The sequence below is a fragment of the Chlamydotis macqueenii genome, chromosome 4, assembly GCF_036417535.1.
Source record: "Chlamydotis macqueenii isolate bChlMac1 chromosome 4, bChlMac1.mat, whole genome shotgun sequence".
Classification (NCBI taxonomy): domain Eukaryota; kingdom Metazoa; phylum Chordata; class Aves; order Otidiformes; family Otididae; genus Chlamydotis; species Chlamydotis macqueenii.
This window is the reverse complement of record NC_141559.1, coordinates 3,716,494-3,731,330: the sequence shown is the minus strand read 5'-3', so window position 1 is coordinate 3,731,330 and position 14,837 is coordinate 3,716,494. Positions and strand designations below refer to the sequence as shown.

The 14,837-nt window shown below is 42.6% G+C and overlaps 1 protein-coding gene across 4 annotated transcripts; it reads left to right on the top strand.

Moving 5' to 3' along the window:
* The first annotated feature begins 616 nt into the window (after positions 1-616).
* Positions 617-14,290, top strand: NUP54 (nucleoporin 54). Of its 4 annotated transcripts, XM_086746481.1 has the most exons (13): positions 636-734; positions 2,311-2,472; positions 4,816-4,899; positions 5,032-5,166; positions 5,898-6,127; positions 8,912-9,099; positions 9,947-10,143; positions 11,455-11,509; positions 12,078-12,171; positions 12,643-12,750; positions 13,091-13,210; positions 13,558-13,668; positions 13,933-14,290. In XM_086746481.1, the coding sequence occupies exons 1-13, from the start codon at positions 683-685 to the stop codon at positions 14,059-14,061; spliced, it is 1,665 nt and encodes a 554-aa protein (XP_086602607.1). In that variant the 5' UTR covers positions 636-682; the 3' UTR covers positions 14,062-14,290. The 4 variants fall into 4 exon arrangements, 3 of the variants coding, with proteins under 3 accessions (XP_086602605.1, XP_086602607.1, XP_086602606.1); XM_086746479.1 differs by lacking the exon at positions 2,311-2,472 and having other exon boundaries at positions 617-734; XM_086746480.1 differs by lacking the exons at positions 636-734; positions 2,311-2,472; positions 5,032-5,166 and adding an exon at positions 1,630-1,722 and having other exon boundaries at positions 4,816-4,984.
* The last annotated feature ends 547 nt before the right edge of the window (positions 14,291-14,837 follow it).

Below are 14,837 nucleotides of genomic sequence, written 5' to 3'. Positions count from 1 at the left end.
TACGCTCTGTGAAAGCACTTTGCGAACTTTTTTTGCTCTGCTTTTACCCAAGTGCTGCTCCTGCCACGTTCTGGGTGCCAGATATATTGTTGGGAGCGCCAGCCACCTCAGCATTTATGCGCATCCCAGGCCCATTCCTGGAAATAACCTGTTGTGCAGGGAAAATTTCCGGGATTTTCCTTGCTGCCTGCCAAGTCCCCAGATTAATGGTGTCGGGAAGGGGACGCGGGAAAACGGCCCATTCCATTGCAAGGCAGGTCCCCACTGAGAAATTAGTTTTTCTCAGAAGGGTCTTTCTCAAAATTAGTCTTTCTGGGCACCAAGCAGCCCGGCTGGGTGCCGCCATCAGCACGGTCCAGCCACATGGATCTTGCTCCCGAGTCAACATCCCCGCACTGCTGTTGAGGATTCCCCGTCTGCTGTGTCCCCTTACCCCACCGGGGATTGTACAAAATCAGTTTAAGCTTCCCTTTTTTTTTTTTTTTTTTTTAAGTGTTCCCGCCCCCCTCTCTCGGCTACGGTGTGTCTCCCCCCGCGCCTGCGCGTAGTGGTACAGCCCGAGGCGGGAAGCCGCACCACCCGGAAGCGCTTAACGGCTGCCGCCGGAAGTGCCGTCCGTTTGTTTCTGCCCGGGCCCGCACGCGCTTCCCGCCCTTCTTCTCCCCCCGCCAACGAGCAGCTCATGGCTTTCAACTTCGGGGCGACGGCGGGAGCCGGTGCCGCCAACCCCACGGGTGAGCGCGGAGGAGCCCGGGCGGGAGGGGAGGTGGGAGAAGGGGTAGGAGCCTTTTTCTCTCCCCGCCAGGCGCTGGGTGATGGGGGCCGATCCCCAACGGTCGCGGGTCGCGCGGGGCCCCCCGCCCGCCGTTGGGAGCCGCGCGGAGCGGCTCCGGGCGGGGCTGGGTGCGGCCGGCTCCTCTCGCCTCTTCTCGGTGGAGCCGGTGAGGTGCGAGCTTTCCCCGCTGCCTTCTCCCGCCCGTTTTCCTTTCCTCCCCGTACCGGCCCAGTTTTGTTCGTTTCTATTTTTTTTTTTTCTTTTTCTTTTTTTTAAAATTCTTCCCGCCTGAACAGCTCCTGCGCGGTGGCGGCGGGTCCCTGTCGGGAGGCCCCCCAGGGCTGTCCGAGGAAGAGTCGGTTGCTCTTAGGGAGCTTGTGGTGGGGTGAGGCACGGTGGTGCCTGGTTAAAATGCTGCCTGGGCACTGGGATCATCAGTTTTTATTGCAGTGCTGATCCTCTGTGGGTGAGGCGCTTTGGGAAGTTAGCTGGTGAGCACTGTGAGAGACAGTGCTTACCTTGTAACGGAAGAAAGACGTTTTCCTGCTGTCAATTGATTGTCAGTCTTGGTGAAATGTAAACCAGAGCCTTCCTTGCTCTCCCTTAGTAAAATAATTCTTTAGAGTAGGCGCTCTGAGTATGTCCTGTGGACAGGGCTCGTCTTCGCTGCAGTTGGCCTGGACTATGCACCATGAACTTTCACTCTGTCTCTGAGTGTTTTAGAGGCAGACTTTCTGGCCCCATCGTGAAGTAAAATATAATCTTACACTGTCTGTATGCTGTTACAAGGTTTGTTATGCTCACAGACCAATATTAGAAGGAATTGTGGGACTTCCCATTGTCTGTCTGTCTAGCATGAACCTGTTCTCAGCTGCTCCTGGGGAGGGAATCAGGGAACCGCTGTATTAGCCCATTTTTCCTAGCACTGGAAAACCTGGATGCGTCAGGTAAGACACCAGCAAGTGCTGGAGTGGACAGATTTAGCGAATAAGGAAAAGTCTACCCTGGAGTATTTACTGCAGGTGTGGTGCCCCTCAGCTGCTGGAGTTGTATTTTGTGGTTATTCTGCTATCGCTGCTCCAATATGGGTATGGTATTAGCATGGAGATGGTTTATTCTTGTTTTCCTGATAGCTCATGAAAAAATTGTGCTACGCTAGTCCAAATGCAGCTGTATCGAGCAATCCTAGGTGGTTAAAAATTACTCTTAATGGGAATGTTGAGTCACATGGGTATTTTCATGTATAGCTTTGAAATAAAATGGGGAAAATGTTAGCTGCTTTATATGCTGTATAGTTGAAAAGTAACATGCTTTCAGCAATGACGTAGGGAGAGTGGATTAAACAGAAAGCTTTTAACAGTCCTCTTCGTTTTCAATAAATAATGTTTAATGCCAGTTAATATCATTTTCTTGTTTCTAACTATGCCTGTCTTGTCTGTGGTGATGGAAAAAAAAACTTTAGCTTTTCTTTCCTGAACCTACCTTTTACTTAGAACTAATGTTACCTTGCTCTTTTTCTGCTTCCCGCTTGTCAGGATTTGGTGGGCTTGAAACTACAAACTCCACTGCCAGTGGGTTTAATTTTGGGGGTTTCGGATTAACTGCTAGTCCTGCAGTGAATTTTAATATTGGGAATTTCGGTGTTTCTACTACCTCAACTCCACCATTCAATTTTGGTAACAGTCTGGCAAGTGCAGGTAGATAATGCATAAGTACTCATTCTGTAATAAATGTTGATAGCAGGGGTCCAAGAATTGCACTCCTAACCGTGAATCTATATTTAGTACTAATCTTCATACCCAGTGAAGGCTGGAGATAAAAGCTCTGAAAGTAGAATGGGTTTGAAAACCATAGGCTTGTAGGGGGTTCTGCCTATTAAATTCTCAAGAAATAGCTCTTGGGGAAAAATAACCGTGTATGAAATAGTCAGTTTCTGAAATGGAAATGAATTATGGTAAACTGCCAGTCTGACCCAGGCTAAAATTAAGCCTCGTTTTCTTAGCAAAATTCTCCGTTCAGGTCCGGGCAGTCACGAGCAATTGCAGAGCTGGTCCCTAACGCCACGTTTCCTGACGTGAGATTCTTGGACTGCTGCAGTCATGTTTTTCATCTTCCCCTCTGTCTCCTCATTGACCTTCCGTTGGCTGTCATGAATGCACTACACCTCAATAGTTTCTGTGGAGAAACAAATTTTATACGATCAGCACAGAGTGAACAGCCCTCGCTGCGATCTCTGTTTCCTAAATGCTGTTCTGCACCCTGAAGTAGCACGCATCCCGGGCTCTCCTGAAGAGATTCTCTGCGCTTCTGGGAGAGTCCTGGGCGTGATGTGTGCACTGGATATTGACTAGGAAAACTACTCATGGCCCCGTCTAGATCAATCAGTTCTGAGCAATCAGCTGATGTAATTTCAAGTTAAATCCTTTCCATTTTGTATTAAGATGTTTAACTGTACGGATTTGTAATGCTTTTACTTGTGTAGAATTAGCCATGGGGTCTCGTTGCCGCTGCTCGTATAGGAATTCTATTCATTCCACTGTGTCATTGCTCCCTGTGTCAGCATACTCTTACCTGTTTGTGCACTCAAGACTGATTTTGGTTTTGTTTGGTATGAATGCTATTGGACTGTATTTTTGTTAGCTGAAATTGAACTACTCCAGAAGTGAACTTGGATACTTAATTTTGTTTAGCAGTTTGCGCTCTTAAATCCTGTTTCAAGACTTCTGTGAGCACGAAACTACCTAAAAATTGCGTCATCTGATGGTACTCCCGCTAGAGTTTCTCACTCGCTGGTAGGACTGAAACGCAAACGTTACAGGGAACAACTTCCTGTATCCACTCACATTAAGATGTTTGCTGAATGAAAATAAAATGTGATTGCATGTCAGCTTTGGTTTAAGCTTTTTAATTTTTATGTTTGCTAGAGGATGGTAAGTGTAAGAAATCTGAAGAGACTTTTTTTTTTTTTTTTTTTTTCTTTTTTTCTTTTGCTCTGGACATGTGAGTTAGCAGTGGCAGCATCTTGTGGACAAATCCTTTGTAGCAGACTGTCTTTCTTCATTTGAATGCATGTGAGAACAGTTTGAAATGCTTGAGTACAATGAGTACTTTGACTTGCTTCTCCAGGGCTAGTCGGATGTCCAGAGGCTGCGCCTTGGGCCAATGGGGCATTGGCACCACTGTAGCAAAGAGGTGGTGCGGTGGCGTTCAAGCCTGTAGCCTTGCTCTCCACACAGCCGCCCCGTACTGAGACACCTCTCCTAAGGGGGCAGATGGGAAGATGGGTTTCTCAGGGCTTTGTCTGGCACAGTCGAGCTCAGGCCCTCACTCAGATCTCTGCCTGCTAGCCAGTGACTTGATTTGCTTGCTTATCTGTGGAAGTCTGATTGCTTTTCCATCTGTCTTCCTCTGACAGCAGTTGAACCTCAAAATGAGATTTAATGGGGATGATGGTAGGGAAACTAGGCTTAAAAAAAAAAAAAAAAGACCTTGTAGAATTTTACCTGTAAGTAGAAAGAAATTGTTGCTGTGACGGCATTCCCACGTAGGCACAGCATTTGTGTGCACCCTAGCCTCAGGCTTTGCTTGATTTGTTTCTCTTTTTGCTCCTAAGAGGTTAGGAACACTGAAGAAGCTCACAAAACATCAGATGATTTGTTAAACACTTAGCAAAAGCATTGACTGGAAGTATTCCTGAGAATGAATCTGAGAAATACTAGTGTTAGTTGTGTCTGTCACTATGGAACGTACATCCTGCTGGTAAAGGAACAGGATATTAGTTAACTGCAGCTTTTTTATTTGCTTTCTTGACAGACCATACATGTATTGGCTTTTTGGTTCATGTTTTCTCCTCCGTTTCCTCAGACAATGAACTCGATACCCATGATCACTGTAAACTACATGCTTGTAACATGATACCTCCATCTGTCAACATCTTCTCTCGTAACACCCCTTGCAGCGTGCAGTTTATTGTCATGTTATGTGCAGCTGCCGCTCACAATGTGCCATCTCTCTCTCACTTGCAAACTTTTGTTTGTTAGGTGCATTTGGAGGCTTTGGGACAACCACCACCACTGCAGGACCAACATTCAGTTTTTCTGCTCCCACCAATACAGGCACCAGCGGTAAGAGAGCACCAGACTGAAAGTATCTGCTTTAGAATGAACAGTAGAGCATCAGCCCTTAACAATAGTGTTTTGCATTTCGCAGGTACTATTCTCTATTTTTTCTCAATAATTCTTTGCTTATCTTCCCAGGACTCTTTGGTGCTACCCAGAATAAAGGCTTTGGATTTGGTACTAGTTTTGGCACGGGAACTGGAACTGGCTTGGGTAGTGGGTTGGGAACTGGGCTAGGCTTTGGAGGCTTCGGTACCCAGCAGCAACAGACCAGTAAGTATGGCCTTCTCTTGATTTACTGCTTCCCTAGGAATAAAAGCGTAAGGCTGCAACGGACACACAAGTAGTAGCACAGTAGTATGTTATACAAGGAGGCTGTTACACTTTTTCTCTTGATTGCTGGAGACTGCTCAGAAATTTAGCTTTTGGCATGCCTACATTTGCAGTCCTTGCTTTTTTCTTAAACTAGAGCTCAAGCAAGTTTCTGACCTTCACCTTCACCCTTGAGCTGCTGACTACAAATATGCACCCCTTCGGTTTGGCAGTGGTACAAAGCAGTTACAGAGCTGATGCTGGCAGTAATAGCGTTACTAGAAAGGGGAGGAAAACAGTGCTGAGGTTAGTTTCAGTGTGAGTTAGATAGTGACCAGCTGCAGGCTCCAAGTCTGCTGAATTTATAACAAGTCTGACCTTCAGATTTAGATATCGAAGGTGCCAGATCATGTCCTGCGTCAGTATAAACATCTCTTTTAAAGAAAAAGAGAATAAATCTTTTCTTCTGAATCAACATTCAGGAATTTCTGTTGCTCAGGAAGATAGAGTGTAAAAAGACACTTCTAACAAACATTGTCTGATTTTTTATTTATTTATTTATTCTGTGCATTTATTTTGCTTCTCAAAATGTGAAAAGACATGATACCAACGATACGCAGATGGTACGTGTTAGCAAGCGAGTCTGTTTTGGTTGGTAAAGGAGTTAAATAATTTTTCTTAATCCAACACAGCATTAGGAAGCGGCTTGTTCGGCCAGCCTACTCAAGCACCCACCCAGTCAAATCAGCTCATCAACACAGCCAGCGCCCTCTCGGCTCCGACACTCTTAGGAGATGAGCGAGATGCTATTTTGGCAAAATGGAACCAGCTTCAGGCCTTCTGGGGAACAGGCAAAGGGTACTTCAACAATAACATTGCTCCAGTGGAGTTCACGCAGGAAAACCCCTTTTGCAGATTTAAGGTATGGAATTGTTCAACTGCCCACAAGCAGTCCTGAAGCAGTTACTCTGCTTGCTGAGTGTTCGAGTGTCTCACGAGGGTTGAATCAGATTTTGTTACCGTTAAAATTATTCTGAAACAGTGTTTTTCAAGGTAATGTACACAAATCTAATGCATGCATGAAAGATTTGAAGATGTGGAGATACTGGATAATGAGTGCATATGTGGATCATGAAAGTAACATTTTTCTGTGATAGCGTTCAGATGAGTGTGTGTTTATGGTTGAACCATCTCTGGAAATGAATTTGAATGTGTATTTGTTTAGGCTACAATATTAGAGAAGCTATTAAAAATAACCTTCACATTTGAAAGAAACTGTTAACATCTGGAATGAGTCCTTCATCATTGCCTTGCCTACATTAGAAAAACCCTCTGTGAACCTGGCCCCTGCAAACCATTTTAAATGCACCAGCTTTCTTCTGCCTTTATCCTTGCCAGTGCTAAAGCTGACTCCATTCCATGTATGATGTCTTTAGTAGTTCCAGATCTTGCCTCTCCTGTCAACAGAGAATATGTCGCTCTTCATCCTCCGCAAATCTCACGCCTGCTGACTTTCTTGCTAAGCTGCAGACTTAAAAGGGGATTCGGATCAGGCACGGCAATACTCTCCTTTCCCAGCCTGACTCTTTGAAGTGCAAACTTTCTAACCTGAATGTAGGTTAATACGTAATTAGACTAGTTTTGATTATGCACATGGTAACACTTTTATAACATCTTTGCAGCAACTGAGTGCCTACGTAAGAAATGTTTGGCTTTGGTTGCATTACTTCCTAGTTGTTACCTTGGGTGTGTTGTTGATAATGCACCTGAAAGCTTACCTTCTTGTAAGCTGTTGCCTGAAATGGCTTTAGAGTTTTCTGAGCTTTGAAAAATTGCTAAGTCTAAGTTGTGTGATGCTAAATCGGGTATTTCAGAGTTTCATTTACCAAAAGGAGAAGTCTTCCTTTCAAGTTAGACAGTACTAGGTTGACTTTTGTCCCTATGACTTGAGTATTACTAATGCCGTGAATTCATGAACCTTACGTGAAACGCTGCAAAGTTCAGTCTATGCTAGCAGTGGCAGGTGGCTAAGAAAACAGTGGAGAAGCTGGTAGCACAGGTATCGGAGCACAGCATCACGAGCTAGTTGGTTTCTTGCCTTTGTAAGCATCAGATATCTGATAAGAGTGAAGCATTACTGGAAGGGTTTCACAGGTGTTCAAGGAATCCACTTGTACACAATTCCAACTCTAGAACAAATGAGAAGCATGCAGCTCTTAACCAAGAAAAGTGTACTTTGAAGGTATGTGATACAGGGCGTGACTTCAAGGACTACAGTGAAGTAAAAAATCTGTTACAGTTTGAGAATACTTAATTGCATAGAGAAATTGTGAAAGATTTATTTATTTTATACAGAAATACCAGAGGAGTCATGTATGCGTGGCCTTAGTGCTATTTTGCATGTAACGAAATTTTGTCTTCCATGTACTGGCAAGTCTTTCCCCACAGCATGGGCCTCACTCACAAATCCAAAAGTGAAAGGGATGTGCTTAAAACCAAATTCTTCCTTAGCTGTCATTGCTGTGCTCCGTGACAGGGCAGCCCAGCCAAAGAAGGCTGATTCTGCAGGGCTCACCATCGCAGGGAATTACCCTCTGCTAAGTAGGACCGGGCTCTTGGGCACATTCCCAGCTCACTTCTCTCTTCAGCTGCACTTGTACAAGGGGAAAGGCGCAGTCACCCACTCACATGCAGTGCCCAGGCTTAAAGAGCACCCACTGTCCAGCATGTCACCAGTGATATGTTGGTGTGGCAGTTCATAGGCAAGAAGAGATGAAAACTGCCACTCTGCCTTTGCTTACCCTGAGTTACCGGTTTAGGTCTTTCTTACAAGTCATGTGGAGTTTACAGTGGAGCTGACAGGGTTTTTTTGAAATGGGGAAAGCACGCTGTTAATTCGCACAGATGGCAACAAATGTTCCTTTATTAGATTATGATGCTAAATTAAACATTTAACCTTACTGCAGCTTTATCATAGCAAGGATGAAGGTAACATTAAACTTTATAAGCAATTTTGCAAAGAAACCATGACCCTTGCTAACACAAGGAAAATTGGCTGTCCCAAATTCTTGTGTGAGAACCTTACTTGATGCACGTCTTAGCTAGTAAAAATATTCCGTGTCCATGTTTTGAGTTGTACTGCCAGGCAAACTGTCTGGATCTACAGTAGGTAAATGCTAAGGAATCCATAAAGATTTATGGTTGGCTTATCTTTCAGCTAGGTTATGTCAGTAACTGTTTTTCGTTCAGACATATGGAAATGTAATCTTGTGAAACTCTTGTGGAACTTGAGTAATTTTTTTTCTGTATTGAAGTCTGATCCTCTGGTTCTTTCTGCAACTTAGAAAAAGTGTAAATTTGTAAAATGTTCCTGATTGATTGATATCAGCTCTGAAGTAGCATAAATACCCTGCTGAGTTGGCATCTCCCAATCCATAGCTGTGGGGTTTTTTTAAGACAGGGAATGGATGCTAATAAGATTTTATATAAAAATCTGAACTGTTTCAAAAGCTACTCTACTGATGCCCTTGTGAGAGAAGATTTTCAAGGGGGGTTGAATTTATGTTTCTGCATCTCTGAATAAGTTGTAACTTACATTTTGAACCAGTTGCTCTAAAAATTGAGGAGTTTAGCTCCTCCCCTTCATGCCACATAGATAAGCTTTTGGTAAGCAATATATCCCTCGTTTTTGTTTGTTCATTTGCAGGCTGTGGGTTACAGTTTAATGCCCAACAACAAAGATGAAGATGGCTTTGTGGTTTTGGTCTTCAACAGAAAAGAAATAGATATTCGAAGCCAGCAGCAGCAGCTTGTAGAATCACTACACAAAATTCTGGGAGGAAACCAGACCCTCACTGTCAACGTAGAAGGTGTTAAAACGATGCCAGATGACCAGTATGTGAGCTTTATGCAGTTTTACCTTTTCATCTGATATTGTATCTAATAAAAGGTTACTCTATTCTGTCTTTCTTTCTCCTTGATTTTCTATCTGTTCATCCTGAGTTTGATTTTGTGTCTCATTCATTCATGTTGCTTTTTCTTAAGGTGTTAAGTCCAGTATTTTTCCTGTGTATGTTACTTGCTTTGGCTAGAGTCCACAGCTGAGAACCTCAGCTCAGGTGAGGAAATAGGCTTCTCCAGAACCTGCTAAGCAGCAAAAGTTGGAGATGAGGACCCTGTCCTTGAGGGTGGCAGAAATACGTAGTATTTTAGGAGCTATGAGGTATTCTTCAGTTGGTGCTGTGAGAGACAGACGGGCATTGAGTGTATAATAATAGGGTCTTTGCAGTGTTTCGTATCACAAGTGTTTGTTTCCATGGGGAAAGCTGTTCCAAGGACAGCTGAGCCGGCTCGTTCTGTGTGTGTTATGTCAGAGTGCTGTCTGCTTTGACTTGTTTGGGGGCCTCAGGCTAGTCTGCCTGAAGTACTTCAGCACACTGACACTTCTGCTTCTTAATTTCCCACAGTTTTTTCATTCTTTCTTAAAGACCAAAGGTTTTAGGTTATTCTTAATGTAGCGCTAGTATCACCATATGATATGGTTGTTCAAACTGGGGATGAGGGGAAGAATGTAATTTTGTAGGGTATTTATACCTTCCCTCTTCCTGCCTTGCTGTGTTAAACCCTAGATTGACTGGTTCTCTGGGAGAAGTGGTAACTTTGATTTAGGTTTGTTCTTTATTGAGTTCGTTTCTATAAGCTGCTGACTTTTTTCTGACAGTACACATTGTGTCTTGCTCAGGACAGAAGTGATCATTTACGTCGTTGAGCGCTCACCCAACGGCACTTCGAGGAGAGTTCCTGCAACAACCCTCTATGCCCACTTTGAACAAGCCAACATAAAATCATCCCTGCAGCAGCTGGGGGTCAGCCTCTCTATGGCCAGAACGGAGCTTTCCCCGGCACAAGTCAAGCAGCTCCTGCAGAACCCTCCTGCTGGTATGTGGTCTTGGGCTGCGCAGGGCCTCTGCTGGGGCTTTTTTGGGTCTCTGGGAAAAATGCAAGTGTCGCCCCACTGGAAACACGTTTTAAAACTACAGGAGTTTTCCAGGCACTCTGACGTACACAGCAAAGGGTAGGCTATCTGGATTGCATAAGGAACTTGGCCAGCTCTTGCGGAAAAATCAGAGACAAGCAGCAGTGTCTTCCAGCTGCTGCAGTGTCAGGGAGAAGCACTTGCTCTGTGCACAAGCAAGCTGGCTTTCTTTAAAAACGGAGGTGTATCCTAAGGCCTGTGTAACAGTGCTTGGGCGCAGCTTGTTAGTCCATGACTGAGAAGGAAGCTTGAGTTTGTAGGCTGGCTCAACAAGCAGTAAGATGTGCAAGAAGAGGTGTTAGTGTTGAGCTCTAGAGAAGCAGTCACATTTTGAGAGATGAGTTTTGGTACAAAGGTATGTTTTACAAGGAATGACCTGGAGCTCTGTGCAGTTGGGAATGTTATAGTAGCTGGCTGTTCTGGTCTCCTCTTTAAGCTGGCCTGAAATTGTTAAATTACCAGCATTTTTTTTGTTTGGTTTTCTTTTTTGCATGTCTCTCTCTGGTCAGAAAGTCAATTGCTTCCTTATCAGTATTGCTTTGTTTTTTTTCCTAGCATACCTAGATATGTGCATTTTATACACTGATCTGGTGTGCAGTGAGGTTTGAAGAATGTGGTAACTTTCATCATGACACTGATGTACATGTACCGTGAGGCTGCTTTTATTTTACGTGTTTACCTGATGAAGCAGTTCATGGCAAAACAAGCAACTCTTGTGTCGACAGAGAAAATCCTTAGACAAATCCTGTTAGGAACCATGATAATTCTTACTGGGAATATTTTGCCAACTGGTTTTGTACTTTGATCACTTAATTACTGGGTTTTCTAATTTTCTTTTTTTAATACAATAAGCAACTTGAAGAGTAAAGATGAACCCAGCGTATGGTGGAAATGACAGGAATTTTACCCATTGAAGTACAGATTGTCCAATTTGATCACCTGTGGGTTGTTCCTTTCCCATGCTTTCAAGCTGGTAGAAGTGCTCGTCAGCCTTTTGGACTGAACTTAATGCCACTGTCCAGGGCCAAGACTTTTAAGATTTACCCTTGTTTAATTAACCTTAAGTTGTATAACAATCATTCAGGTTAGCATAGTTCATAGGGTTTGTGTATTTCCTAGTATTTTTTTCCTGCTTAACAGCTCTAAGATGTGATATCTATTCAGATCTATCCATACTAAAAACTTAGGGGTTTTTTGTTTTTTGTTTTTTTAAGGTGTTGATCCTATTATATGGGAACAAGCTAAAGTTGACAATCCTGATCCTGACAAGTAAGTCTAACAATCTGTCCAAGTATTACAAAAAGACTTAGAAAGGGGATGAATATATAATATTGTGTGGTACCCTTCAGGTAACTTGTAAGAAACTTATGGGAGAATAACTGTCAAGTGCTGATCTCATTTGAAACAGTGAGGATTACCAGAAACACCTGCCTAATCGCTTTACCCCTTTAGGTGCTTAAGGGTTGTCAGGATAAAGAGCCTTACTTGCATTACTTGGAGTTGTGGTGTCCTCTATTATATGGACTAGTTACTGTGACTTTTTTGTGCAACCACTATGATTTTTTTTCCCTGTATTCCTGCAATTGAGAGTGATGTATCCTTCTACGGTCCAGTGGTTACAGATAACTTAGGCTGATTTCTTTATGAAAAAGGAACAGGTTGTTTGGAATAGTGAGGACTGTAGAACTTAGCTGAACAATATATGTTTATGTATTATCTTAATTTATAATAGGCCGAGATCATCTGTAACTTTAGATTAGATTATATTAATAATTATTCATCCATACCATGTGCCTAATATAAAAAGATGTTGTAAGAAATATTTTTGTTCTTGTAGGCTTATTCCTGTGCCAATGGTGGGCTTCAAGGAACTGTTGAGAAGATTGAAGGTCCAAGATCAGATGACCAAACAGCATCAAACTCGATTAGACGTAAAGTTTCTCGTCTTTATCATGACTTCTTGCTGTTCACAAAGGACGTGCTATTAAATGAGCCATGCCTCGAAAACTGAAACTGGAACCATGTTCATGGGGCTTTATCAATATTTCTTAATATATTCCTTAATTATATCTTTTGGCCAAAAACTGAGCAGTGTGTTTTAGCTTACAGGTTTTTTTTCAGGTTCAAGCTAGCTGTGTTGTTATAGGCTAATTCAAACCAGCTGAATTAAGTTGTCCTGGCACAGTTTCTAATTTGGGCACCCAGTTTTCTGATACTTTATGAAAATTCCAGTTAGATATGAAAATAAATAGAAACCAGAACAGTAGAGGTTTAACAAAAAGCTTTCTAAAAGCCTCTTTGGCAAGGACACCAAGTTGCTGAGCTGAGTCCTGTTTTGAAACTGTCAGTGTTCTGTTACCATAAACTCTTATGACTGCCAACTGACTCCGTCTCTTCTGCAGATAATATCAGAAGATATCAGTGAGCTGCAGAAAAACCAAACGACAACTATGGCAAAAATTGCACAGTACAAAAGGAAACTGATGGCGCTTTCTCACAGAACCTTACAGGTAACATGGATAGTCTAAATAACTCATTCTGACACACATTCTAGTGTTAGAAGGCAAACTGTGCAATCTTGTGCATGGCCACTGTTGAAAATAATATTCTGACTTCATCTAAATTGTATTGTTTTAAGTAACAGGCAGAGCTGTGAGCTGTTCAGGTGTGCAGCTTGTCTTACTGCTTTGGGAACCTTCCCTCTCACTTGCTCAGAAGACATGGGACTGCTCTGAGAATAAATCTGATGAGAGACATGTGGGAGGAAGAGCAAAAAGACATGTGGATGGGCTGCTGGGGAAAGAGATGGGCAAAGTCTTCACTAACGAACCTCAAAGGCTTCTTTTGTAGGTGTTAATAAAGCAGGAGATCCAAAGGAAAAGCGGCTATGCCATTCAAGCAGATGAAGAGCAGCTTCGTGTACAGTTAGATACAATTCAGTGTGAACTTAACGCACCCACGCAGTTCAAGGTGAGTAGTTATTAGTATTTTGCCAACAACTCTGTTTTTTCCTGAGAAAAGAATGCAAGTTTTCCAAACCATGCACATATATATATATTTGTTGTGGAAAGTCTTCAGAGGAGAAGCATTGTTACTAGGTTGTAGCATCATTCTCTTTGCTGCATGGCTGATAGTTATATAAGTATTTTTGAGTTCTTAGCAGTAATGGAGTTGCTTGCCCTTTGCATATCTTCAAAAAAAAAAAAAAAGAATGAGCAGCAATTCTTCTTTCCCTAGTGACTCGAGGAGTGGTCCATGCTGGAGCTCTGACAGATGTATGAGAGTTGCGTTTGATTTCAGCCTGTTTCTCTTCCCAGGGCAGACTGAATGAGCTCATGTCCCAGATCAGAATGCAAAACCACTTTGGAGCAGTGCGGGCTGAAGAGCGCTATTACATAGATGCAGACCTCTTAAGGGAAATCAAGCAAGTAAGTATTACTGGGTAGAATTCTTTGAACTTAATATTTGAGCCAGCTATGCCCTAAAACTTGGGATGTGTATCTAGAATGTCATGTTCTTGTAATTGTTTGATGATGGAAGTCCTTTTTATTGTTCTCTGTTTCCTTCTAACGAAATTATGCCAGGCTTTTCAGCGTGCCTGAAAAGCCACCAGACATGGCACCTTTTGAGAAATGTTAATTGAAATCTGTGAGGTTGAACTATGCTCATGCTGGTTTTTAAACTATCTGCAGCATCTGAAGCAGCAGCAAGAAGGCCTGAGTCACCTAATTAGCATTATAAAGGATGACTTGGAGGACATCAAACTCATAGAACATGGGCTGAACGAGAGCATTCCCATCAGAGGAGGAGTCTTCAGTTGACACGGTGGATGCTGCTGGGCTTACACAGAACATGTTACTCGAGTTCATGATTCACCTCCCAAGGCTAAAACTGTTGAGGTAAAATAAAACACGTACCTTCTACAAGCAATGGTATTTTGGCTGTTGTCTTTAGAATTAGCAAAGCCTCTTCTAAGTTTTTGAACTTGACCTTCGGAAGGTTTATATTTTATAAAGCTGTACATGCTTTAATAAAAGAAGGAAAACTGAATCTCTTCAGATACTGGTTTACTACAAAACTATATGTACTATTGTACATTTTTTCTTTGCTTTTTTTTTTCCTCCTTTTTTGGTTTTTGTTTTGTTTTTGTTTTTGTTTTTTTTTGTTTTTTGTTTTTTTTTTTTACAACAGCATTGTCCTAGAAATGCAGTGCCAAGGGACTCGTTCCACTTGTGACTTGGTTTGGGGAAAGCATAACCCGCTTCCATGTTTGTGTTGAAACAATCAATTAATATAATTATGTAAGCAGCTAATTTAAATCATTACAGATATATATGTTGCTGTAATTACGTTGGTCTCTGCAATATTACCAGTAGTTTACTGGGACAAGCTGCAGGACGTTGATGTTTGCAGTTTCTGTCCTCTCGGACCGCAAGGATTTGAAGGTTATGTTTTCATCGCTTTACATATGTGAATTACAGAAAGCTTTGCTGCCTCTCAAGTAACAACCGAATGTCTAGACGTTGTCTTCTACCTTTTTTTAATTGACAGAGTAATAAATTCAAGTCTGACTTTGTAATAACTTGTGCATGGTATT

Coding starts and splice junctions, on each gene's coding strand:
- NUP54 (XM_086746481.1), top strand. CDS start 683: ATGGCTTTCAACTTCGGGGCGACGGCGGGAGCCGGTGCCGCCAACCCC. Junction 735..2,310: donor CGGTGCCGCCAACCCCACGG/GTGAGCGCGGAG, acceptor CCCGCTTGTCAG/GATTTGGTGGGCTTGAAACT. Junction 5,167..5,897: donor TACCCAGCAGCAACAGACCA/GTAAGTATGGCC, acceptor AATCCAACACAG/CATTAGGAAGCGGCTTGTTC.